The sequence below is a fragment of the Tinamus guttatus genome, unplaced genomic scaffold (assembly GCF_059628265.1).
Source record: "Tinamus guttatus ecotype Peru unplaced genomic scaffold, ASM5962826v1 Tinamus_guttatus_pri_ptg000710l, whole genome shotgun sequence".
Taxonomy (NCBI): domain Eukaryota; kingdom Metazoa; phylum Chordata; class Aves; order Tinamiformes; family Tinamidae; genus Tinamus; species Tinamus guttatus.
Genome location: NW_028289244.1, coordinates 2342544 through 2353627, shown reverse-complemented (window position 1 = coordinate 2353627; position 11084 = coordinate 2342544). Strand labels below are relative to the sequence as shown.

The 11084-nt window shown below is 52.9% G+C and overlaps 1 protein-coding gene across 1 annotated transcript; it reads left to right on the top strand.

Moving 5' to 3' along the window:
- Nucleotides 1–1203: 1203 nt before the first annotated feature.
- PITX1 (paired like homeodomain 1) lies at nt 1204–7065 on the top strand. The gene is made up of 3 exons (XM_088536750.1): nt 1204–1418; nt 4079–4284; nt 6410–7065. Exons 1-3 carry the CDS (start codon nt 1256–1258, stop codon nt 6947–6949), a joined length of 909 nt encoding a protein of 302 aa, XP_088392876.1. The 5' UTR covers nt 1204–1255; the 3' UTR covers nt 6950–7065.
- Nucleotides 7066–11084: the final 4019 nt, after the last annotated feature.

Below are 11084 nucleotides of genomic sequence, written 5' to 3'. Positions count from 1 at the left end.
AAGTCTCCCAGGGCCGCGGAGCCGCAGCCCCCTCCGAGGGTCACCGGGAGTTCGCCGCGGGAGAGAAATTATTCGTTATTAATAACGTGCTGAAAGCTGATGTGATGGGAGCGTTTGCGCAGCGCTTGTTGCTTCGGCCCAAATCTCGGCGGGTCTCTGCGAGTGGCGCAGCCGCCCCAGCCCGGCCTCCGAAACACTCGTGTTGTTAACCCGTCACCAAATAGAGATATAGAATTGTGATTATATTTATACACGTATACACAATTATATACATACATATATGTATAATTATATGTATATGTCAGTGAATATATATGTGTTTATATATGTGTGTGTGTGCTTCTATGTACGTATAAAAAAATAAACCCAGCTCACACACAAATCCCACGAGGCAGCCGGAGAACAAATTCCCTGGAGCTCGGGAGAATGCGGGGCTGGACCCTGCGCTTGAGTCCCGCTGCAGCGGGAGGCTGCGCGGGGCGCGTGAGCCCGCGCGAGGGGGTTGTGCCCCACACTGCGCCTGGGCGCAAACAGCGCGGGGGCGGCTAAAGGGCGGGAGGGGACCCTGCTATCCGCGCCTCTCCAGGAGGGCAAATACACCAGCAAGGCCGGGGAGAATCTGATATTTTTTGGAGGAGGGAGGGGATGTCGTTTCTGAAATATTTTTTATTCAAAAATGGACGGGTCGGGAGAGGGAGGGCAGGGACGCCCTGCGCAGAAGGGCCGGCGGCCGCGGGCCGGGGCTGGGTGGGCGGCCGCGGGCCGCTCCGCGGACGCGCAAGTCGCGCACCTCGTCGGCGGGCGCGGAGGGAGGCAGGTCCGCCCGCGGCCGGGCTGGGCGAGCGCTAGATGGAGTGATGCATTAGCGAGACGGGGAGGTTTTAACCTTCAGGGGGAGGAGCCGCGTTTAACTACAGGCATTTGTTCTAGGGCAGGTCACTTTAATCTCTTTAGCTTTAAACTGTCCAACTCGCAACTCGCGTTTCTCTATAAGGGAGCTTTACCACTTCCCTGCCTATGCGGCCGGCCGGCTGCGCCTCTCCCCGAGCAGAGACAAGCGGCTCCGAGGCATTGCCCGCATCGCTTCTTCCGAGACCCTTTAAATCATACTGTTAGTAATAAGTGGATTTGCTTTTGTTTTCGTTTTTTTTTCCTTTTCAAAATCAAAAAAAAAGAAAAAAATAGCGCGCTTCTCGTTGCCTCCCGTGTGGAATAAACACCTGCAAAATCCCCCAGGCAGCCCGGCGCCCCGGCCATGGAGTCCTTTAAAGGTGGAATGAATTTGGAGAGGCTGCCCGAGAGCTTGCGACCCCAGCCCTCCCATGACATGGCTTCCAGCTTCCATTTGCAGAGAGCCGCGGAGCCCCGGGACCCCATCGAGAACTCGGCCAGTGAATCCTCGGACGCGGAGGTGCCAGGTAACCCCCACCCCTCCGCCCCTCACCGCTGCCCCGCGGCGCCGGGGGGGCAGCAGCCACCGGCTCTTTCCCTAATGAGCGCAATTAATTGGAGGCGAAGAGGAGGGGGGGATGAGGGGGAAAGAGGGGGGCGCGGGGAGCAGCCGGGCCCCGCACTGACAGCAGCGGAGCAGGGACTCATGGTGCGCGCCCCAGACCCGCAGCGGCTCCTTATTTTTTTGGCTATTATTGTTTTTTGTCAGATAATAATCAATCGGGGAGAAGGAAAGGGGGCGGGGGGCTGCGGTTTTGCCGAATGTTTCGGAAATAGCTTTTGCTCGGGCTTATTTTCTAGCTCGGGAGGTGCAGGCGTGTAAAAAAGGAGATGTCCCTGTCAAATGAGAGGCAAGAGAGAAAATAAAATAAAATTCAATTTATAAATAAATAAATAAATAAAATGTCGCGCGGAGGAGGAGAGGCGGCGCGGGCCGGCGCAAGCAGCGCGGGCCGCGGAGGAGGGAGCGATGCGCGCGGCGGGGCGCGCAAGGGGCCGCGGGCTCCCGCACCCGCGGAGGGGCGCGCAGTTAGAGCGGGGAAAGCTGCGGTTTCCCAGTTTGTGTTTCATTAGAGCGGCAACATTTCTGGGATGACAGGGCAGGCTCCAAGGAGGAAACAAAAGCTGCAGGGAAGAGCGCAATGTCTGGGCTCCGCCGGCTCCGGCGGGAGGCGCGTATATCTCTATCTATACATGTATTTATATAGAGATATAGGTGTTGTTGTTCTCAGTTTTAGCAGGTCCTGTAATCTCTAGAGTGGCCGCGACATGAGTCAATCCCAAAGTGGCACCCGGTGATAAACAGGCTCTGGTCTGATTCGCAAACAAAATTCGGGAGCGCTCAACCCGCAGCCTGCAAAGGGCTCCGAGATTAGAGGGGATTATTGGAGATTAGAGAGGGAGATTTGCTCCATTTTGCCATACCCCCTATATGTGACCCCTCTGTGCTGAGGAGGGCTAAAGACCTGCCTACTTTTCCACTCCGAGAAGACACAAAATACCTTTCTCATTTTCTTTTCTTTTCTCTTTTTTTTTTAATGGAAGACAAAACAAAACAAAAGCAGCAAATGCCAATTAAATCCGACGTGTGTTATGATTTGAAATTGTACCGAAGCGCTGCTCATTGGCTTGATTTTTTTAAGGAAATCATGGCGGGGCTAAACCCGGAGAAGGGGTTTCAGCCGCCTTGGATGGATCTGCGCTGCGGACGCAGAGCTTCGCCTTCCTCCTCGGCTTCCCCTCGCCCCAGTTTCGCCGAGAGATTCCCGGGCAAAAAGAAAAAAAAAGAGAGAGAGAGAGAGAAAGGAAGGAAAGGGAAAAAAAAGAAAAGAAAAGAAAATGAGAAAAAAAAGGAGAAGGGAAAAGAAGGAGTCCAGAACAATATCATATCTGTTTTATTTTCCGAGAACACCTTCAGTTTCTGTTTGTGCGGGCTCGGCCGGTGCAGCGGCTGCAAGGCCGGGCCGGCGGGGCAGGATCGGGACCGCAGGCGGACCCTGGGTCTGGGTCCTGCCGCCAGCCTTGTTTGCTCTGCAAACTGCAGAGGGGCCCGCCGGGCGGCCCTTTGCGCTCGGGGGGTTTCTCCTTGGAGCTCCCCTCGCCCTCCCTTTCCTTCGGGAGGCTCCCAGGCAAAGGCCGCTCCAGGGGGAACCGTGCAAGGACGAGACCCACCCCCGAGCCGCGGCCGATTCGGGCTCCCGGTGCCCTCGCCGAAGTGGCGGCTGCAAAACTGCCCCAGCGCCGGGCACCGCGGACTCGGGGCTGCGCAGGGGGCAGTAGCCTGGCCCAGGCCGACTCCGGCCCCGCTGCAGCCGCCGCCGGGCCCAGGCGGGTGCGTTTCGGCCTGGCCTTCCCGTCCCTTCGCGGGCGCTGGAACCAGCGCGATTTGGGATGAAGAGACCTGGGAGGACTCCTAGAAAATACATCTTCATTTTTTTTTCCCCCACACCGTTGCTGCAGAGTCGGGTTCTTGATTGCTGCCTCCAGTCCTTGCAAACTCTGATCAATAAAACGCGTTTTTTCCTCTTTTATTTTCCTCTTTTTTAAAAGTTATTTCGAAAGTTTCCTTTCTTTTTTTTTCTTTCGAAGGTTTTCGCGCAGCTTCGCGTTAAAATAAACAATGAAGTCCTAAAAGTAAAGCAAAAAGAAAATAAAGAAAAAAACAGTAAAAAAAAATAAAAAGAAGACACGGAGGTAGAGAGAGCGTTTTGCAAATAGTAACTGCCGGGTTTTGCCCCTCTGCCCTCCCAAAGTTTTCTGCAGTGGCCGAACACAACAAAGACAAGGGATCAAAGATCGCTCTGTAAGTTTAAAGGAGGGATAATAATAATAATAATAATAATAATAATAATAATAATAATAATAATAATAATAAGCAGGGAGAGGAGGATAGGCCGACGCATCAGGGGATCTGCTCACTCCGCTCCTGCTCTCGCCCCTCTCTCCTCTTCGGGCCGGGATCGCGCAGCCCCCGCGCTGGGCCGGGCCGAGAAGGGTCTGGAAGCGCCGGTGCCGGCTCTGGAGACGCGCGTGGGGCCCTCCCGCGTGTCCCTGCGGCGGGGTGGGGGGGCTTAAAAGAAAGCAAAATAAAGCAAAACAAAAATACAATCAACACCCCCAACCGCAGAAAAGGAGCGGAGCGGCGAGCAGAAAAACGAGGATGGCGCCGCTGACGACCCGGCCAAGAAGAAGAAGCAGCGGCGGCAACGGACCCACTTCACGAGCCAGCAGCTGCAGGAGCTGGAGGCCACTTTCCAGCGGAACCGCTACCCGGACATGAGCATGCGGGAGGAGATTGCCGTATGGACCAACCTCACGGAGCCCAGAGTCCGGGTAAGAGGGGCGCGGGGCTGTAGCTCCGCGGCCCCGCCGTGTCTGGCGGGGATCGGCGTTTGGAAGCGGGAATCGCCCCTCTTGGGAGCCGGCGGTGGGCTGCGAGCAGCGCCGCGACGCTCGGAGTTTTATTTTATTTGCAAAACTATAACATTGCTATAGTAATAGGAATTACATTTGTATTAAACTGCTGCTTCTCGCGCTGATGGTCGCGGCTGCACTGCAGCTCAGCGCTCCCGCGGTCATTGCGCGTCCCCGTCTGCAAGGCCGGCCGCGCAGACCCCGCGCATCCTGCGCACCCCGTGGCCGGACACCCCCAGAACAGACCGAAGGACAAGGCGCAAAGTCAATAAACGCGGTGGGCTCAGAGTTGGGAGAGAAGGTATCTAGTCTGGCCATGTCGAGGCCACTTCGGAGTATATATATCTATGTATGTGTGTGTGTATATACAGATACAGGCGCGACGGTTGTTTGCAGAGGGAGATTTGCGCGCGCTATCTCCGCAGCGCGACCGGATCACAACCGCTGGGGCTGGATGAAGGCTGAGAATTCTCCCCTCCGGGCCCTGCTTTTCCCCATCCCCTCCCCGGCTTCCCACGCGCGGCCTTTCCGCGGGTGCCGGGGAAGCTTCGCGGGTAGCCCCACAGCTGCAGAAAAAGTCGCTTGTGCCTTGGCAATTAAACGGCGAGTGACCCAAGCAGAGATCCCGCCATGGAGCTCGGCGGAGCAAAGAGCGGCTGCGCCTAAAAGCCCCGGCTTAATTGCACTTAAAGCAAAAACAAAGCCAGGGAGAGGGCTGAACTGCCTTCATATCGCTGGAATACTTCAGGAAGCAAATAAAACTAATATACGAGTTGCCATTACCATTATTTCGTTCTCCCTCGGCATGGAGATGTTTTGGTTTGATGTTCCGAGATTGCAGCTTGCAAATCTAACCTTGATTTGCTTTGAGGGCCTTACTTTAAAATGTCTAGGAGCCATAATTAAAACTATTACCCTCATTTTCAGGAAATTCCTGTCTGGAAGCACCTTCCGAGGAGTGAATTACAGGTTTTGAACATGTTGGCTTTCGTTTCCTCTTCATATTTATATGAGATTTTCCCCCCCTTATTATTATTATTATTTCCAGTAGATCCCGGCCATTCTTTCCCTCGACGGTTCCAGCCCAGGATCGGGGGTCACTAATAGCTGCGCCGCGGCCGCGCCGGGAGGTGCCTGGCTGGCCCTGCGGGGCGCGCAGCCTGCGCGGGTCCATGCGTGGGGCGGTGCGGGCGGCGCGGAGCCTCTGGCCAGGGCGATGCAATTTAATTTTTTTAAAACCTGAAAAAGGGAATTGGAGGCTGCCCGGAGCGGGTGGCCCTTTTTCCTCCCCACTTTTGGGGCTTCCAGCACAAGAGATTCAAATAGTGTTCCTAGGGATTAAAAAAAAAAAAAAAAAAAAAAAAGAGTCAGGGAGTCAGAGAGAGGCAGAGAGTGACTGAGCCTGGATCAGGTTTTGCATCAAACACCAGGAGCGGCCCCCGCTTCTCTGTTCCCTGCGCAGGGCTGTAAATTCTCATTAGATATAAAGGCAGAGGCTGCATCCATCCAAAGGCAATGCAGGGACGGATTTTTTTTTTAACCTAAACATACTAATCCAATCCCCCTTTTTATGATCTGTAACAGGGGACTTTTATTACACGGCATTAGCATGGAGAAAGGCGGCGGAGCCGGCACGGCCGCGCGGGCCGCCGTTTCGCCCTGCTGCTGCCCTCGGCAAACGGGGAGCGCAGGGAGCAGCTCCGCGCTGCGCTGCGCACACACGCACCTCTCGCACGGCGCGCACGGGAGGCGGATGCGCGCACAGAGGGAAGATGCGCGCAGAAGGGGAAGATGCGCGCAGGGGCAGAGTTGCGCGCAGAGAGAGAAATGCGCGCAGAGATGCGCGCAAACCCACTGTATCCTCATCCCGATCTCTTCCCTGCGCCCAGTGCCGTCCTCGGGCTGCGCGGACCAACCCCCGCTCGCCGTTGCGCGCTCCCGGCCGCGGTTCCCGCGCGAGGCTCGTTCCGCGCGCACTGCGCGGCCGCGGGGAGGGGACAGGAGAGGGGCGTCCCGCACTCACCGGCTGTGTCCGTGCCCGCAGGTCTGGTTCAAGAACCGTCGAGCCAAGTGGCGGAAGAGGGAGCGGAACCAGCAGATGGACCTGTGCAAGAACGGCTACGTGCCGCAGTTCAGCGGGCTCATGCAGCCCTACGAAGACGTCTACGCGGGCTACCCCTACAACAACTGGGCCACCAAGAGCCTCACGCCGGCGCCGCTCTCCACCAAGAGCTTCACCTTCTTCAACTCCATGAGCCCCTTGTCCTCGCAGTCCATGTTCTCGGCGCCCAGCAGCATCTCCTCCATGAACATGCCCTCCGGCATGGGCCACTCGGCCGTGCCGGCCATGGCCAACTCTGGCCTCAACAACATCAACAACCTCGGCGGCTCCTCGCTCAACTCGGCCATGTCGTCGCCGGCGTGTCCCTACGGGCCGCCGGGCTCGCCCTACAGCGTCTACAGGGACACTTGCAACTCCAGTTTAGCGAGCCTCAGACTGAAATCAAAGCAGCACTCGAGTTTCGGCTACAGCAGTTTGCAGAGCCCCGGCTCCGGCCTCAACGCCTGCCAGTACAACAGCTGACGGGCCCGCGGCCGCGCTGCACCGCGCACGCACAGACACGGCACCCCCGAGAAAGAGAGAGGAGGAGGAGAGCAGAACCCGAGCAAGCGAGAGAGCAAACAAAACAAAAATAACGACAAAAAAATATAACCCCCCCAAAGTTTCGCGGATTTCGATTGCATAGGGAAGAAAAAAAATATTAATAATAATTTCAACCAACACAACCATCAGGACAACTTTTTTTTTTAACATCAAAAAATAACACCGTTAACGGACCAGAAATCTTTTTGCAAGGGACAACCGAAATCTGGTACATGGATGAGTTGCAATTTTTCTCTGGATTATGCGGGTTGTATGTGTTTACTTGAACTTGCACAGGAGTTATTTTCCTTTTCTTTTTTTTTTTCCTTTTTTTTTCTTTTTTTTTCTTTTTTTTTCCTTTTTTTTTTTCCTCAACGCCCCCACTTCCCCGCGAGGAGAGGGGCGAGGGAGGGGGACGCCTCGGTGGTGAGAGCCAGTGGGACGCTTCTTGGCCACTTGTCGCACGGGAAGAGTTTGGTTAAAGTTTACCACTGAGAAACAGAAACACACGCGAAAAAAAAATATATTAAAAAAAGGCGGAAAAAAATATAATTCGCAGAAAACACTCTGCGGGTAAGAAACAAGAAATGGTTAAAATATTAGGTATGAAACTATTAAAAATAATAATGACAAGGGTCAACCACTTATATAAGGCTATATTTATATCTGCCGTTACATTATGCCGGATCATTGTCCATGGCGGTTGAATAAACTGTTTTTAAAATGCATGATTCTTGATTTTTTTCTTTAGTTGGAAGCTATAATCCAGTCATTCCTGATACTAAGCAGCTCAAGGTTCCTACCTCTTCACCCTTTCCAAAAGACTGCAGTATCCCCGGTTGTGAGACTAGCACAAATATCCTCCAGCGATGCAAAAAAAAAAAAAAAATCCAAAAAGACTCAACTGCTCAGCATTTTCCTCACCCAAAGTCTTATCCTGATAATGAAATTATCGTTCATCTTTATTTAAATGCGGGGGAGGGGGTTCCTCAAAAGAAAAGAAGAAAAAAAAGAAAAACTTTTGGAGTTTAGAAAAAAAATAAAAGACCTAAAATGGTCCACTATGAAGTGAATCCTGATACTGCATCTCCGCTAGAGAAACGGCGAGCCTCGGCGTCCGGAAAGGTTGCTTAGCAAAGCTCCAAGTGTTCCTTGGTTTTCTAGCTGTGAAGGAAAAACAAGGAATCAAAAAAAGAAAACTTAAGGTGTTATTATCTTAAGGTGTTATTATGTAAATGTAGATACTTTAACAAGTGCTTGTTGGCAAAAAAAATGGAAATGATAAATATGAACTTTATTAATACGCATACAAAACGCATATGAAGTTTAATTGCAGGCATATTTGTTGCTTATTTTTTGTCGATACTTATTACCTGTAGATGACAAAGAAACATAATATAAAATGCACACGGTACTTCTTTCCCAGTGTATTTCACACCTGTGGTAAACGTTACGCTGGATGTTTCAGTTATGCTGTTGTGGATAAGGATGCAGTATATATTGTTTTATAAGTTATGTTTTGTGATTTTTTTTTTCAAAATTAAGAGCATGGGAATAAAAAAAAAGACAAAACGAAATCAAGAAATGTTCTTTAATGTTTCTTTGCGTAGCTGCGGTTAAGAGACCGGCTCTGTCGGAAGCAAAGGGTTTTTTTGCGCTCGCCCGCGGGCCTTGCGCGGCCGGCAGCGGCGGGGACGGCTCTTTGCGCGGAGGCTGAATAATATCACCGTTAATCGTGCACGTATTTTTTCCACCCCCTCCCCGCAAAAAGAGCTACCCCGCGCACCTCCGCGCTCCCTCCTCGCGTTCCAGCCCCGGTCCCGCTGCAGCGTTTCCCGGTCACGGAGTTTCGGCGCAGTTTTCCCTCTCTCCACCGCGCAAGCCTCAAATCGGGCCCGACGCGATGGTCTTGATTTAACGATTGTTCTTTTTTTTTTTTAGTCTGTTTCCAAGCCGTTGCAAGCATCAATTACACTGACCATTTGTTGTTTGTTACTATTAATAATAATAATTTTTATTATTTATTAGCTACTGTTTATTACTGCTAATTATTTGTTGTTATTAATATTATTTTGTGGAGGAAACAACAACAACAGCAACAAAATCCAAGCCGCGAAGCGAAGCTGGCGGCTCCGCGGTCCCCGACGGCGCGAGGGGCCGCTGCCGGCGCCGCCTCCCCGCGGCCCCTGCGCGCCCGCGGAAATCCCCGCGCCCCCTGCTCCGCACCCTCCGCACGGCGCCTTTCGGGGCCGGCTGAGCCCCAGGGCTCCCAGCCGGGACCCCCCGCACGGAGATTTTGCGGGGGGACCCGCTCCCAGGGCGCCGCGTGATTGTTCCGAGCTTTGCAGGGGCTGTTTTCCCCCTCTCCCCAAAGCGGGGCTCAGCACGAGGTGCTCAGAGCCCCCTCTGCTACATTATCCCTTGGGGGCTTATAGGAGTATGTATCAGAGCAGGAAAACTCCTGGTTTTCCCCTCCGTTTTCCATACGGTTTACATCCAAATGCCCCAGGCTGTTATTTCACGCCAGCTTTCCCGTTTTCCCCACGCTCCTGGAGGCAGCACCGTTAGTCCTGCTGTGGAGTCTCGAGTGCCTGAGCGCTCGTGTTTAACCAAGTCCTGCCGTGGGTGTGAAACGTGAGTCCCAACCCCTCCCGGGCCCCTGCCAGCGCTGCAGTCCAGGGGTGCCGGTGAAATCTGGGCATCTCGACACATTTATGGCTCAGGGGAAGGAAAGCTCCAAGGAAACACTGAGAGACAGCAACATGGGCACCTTTTCTGTGAGCTTAGGGTGCATCCTCCTTGCAGACGCTATCAGTCTCCTCCATGCTTTGAGCCCAGACTCTCCGGGCTGCTTGGAGCAAGGCTTGGCACTGCTTTGCCCAAGCCTGACTCCCTCCAGGAGATGCTGGGGGCCAAATCCACCTCCTCCCACCCCCGTCTGCACTGGAGACCCTCTCCGCACTGTGCCGGAGGTCACACAGGCTCTGCTGTCGTCTGCTCCAGAGCCCCAAAAGGGAGGTCCCAGGTATAAACCAGCTCCTTGGGAGTTTTGGAACCGCCCTGGCCACCAGCTCAGCTGTGCGCGTTTCTGCACAGCAGAGCTTTTGCAAAAGCCTTTCCAGAGCGCGGAGCTCGAGCAGGGGGTTCTGCGGCGGCATCGCCTTGGACCCACCGCGGCTCCACCTTGGTGGCCCTCTGCCCTCCTCTAGGTGCCCTGGCCCTAGACCAGCTCCCGGCCTCCTGGCCATCAAGGACAGCAACCACTTTGAGGCACTGAAATAGCTGGAGCGCATTTTTCCATCTGCTCCAGGCTACTGACTTGCCCGGGAGCCCTGCACGGTCTCCCGAGGTCCCATACGGAGCCCACACTGCAGCCTTTCCCATTGCATCCTGGCCCGGGTGAAGCTCACAAAAGGTTTTCCTGCCTCAGACGGTGCTGCTCATTCGAGATTAAATGTCTCACAATAAAAAGCTGTGGTCAGTTTAACTCGGAGCTGCATACTTGCCTTTATCTGTGGCCTGGAACGCAGCAAGCTATGCAAAGTCCCATTTAAATTAATGGGATGCTTCAGCACTGATTTTAATGGGATTTTGTATAATAAAAATAACACTTCGGAATGCCCTGACGTTTTGTTGCAAACTTGCAACAAAGGTCTCTGGAGCTGGGATAATAAAAATACAGGCTTGATTTGAAACCTATGAGGATTTTGTCATTAATCTCAATGGCACAGTTTCAGGCCTTATTGTTTTAGTGTGCTGTTATATAAGTAAAAATTACTTCAGTAATTAAACAAAAGTTTGTGACAACTTTTCTGACCCAGTCTGGCAGCCAGTAGGTGAAAAATGTAGTTTGATATTATTAAAACAGCCAAGATATTCAGACTCGTAAACCAGCCTTTATACAAGGACTGAAAACAAATAAAAACAAGAGGCTGCACATTATTTGGCTAAATAAGAGTTTGCCCTTCAAACAATATTAAGCTGCAAATACTTCAGGTCTCTCTCTCTCTCTTTTTTTTTTTAATCTAGCCGAGAGAATAATTTTCTGCTCACCTTCATGGAAAACAGCAAAACA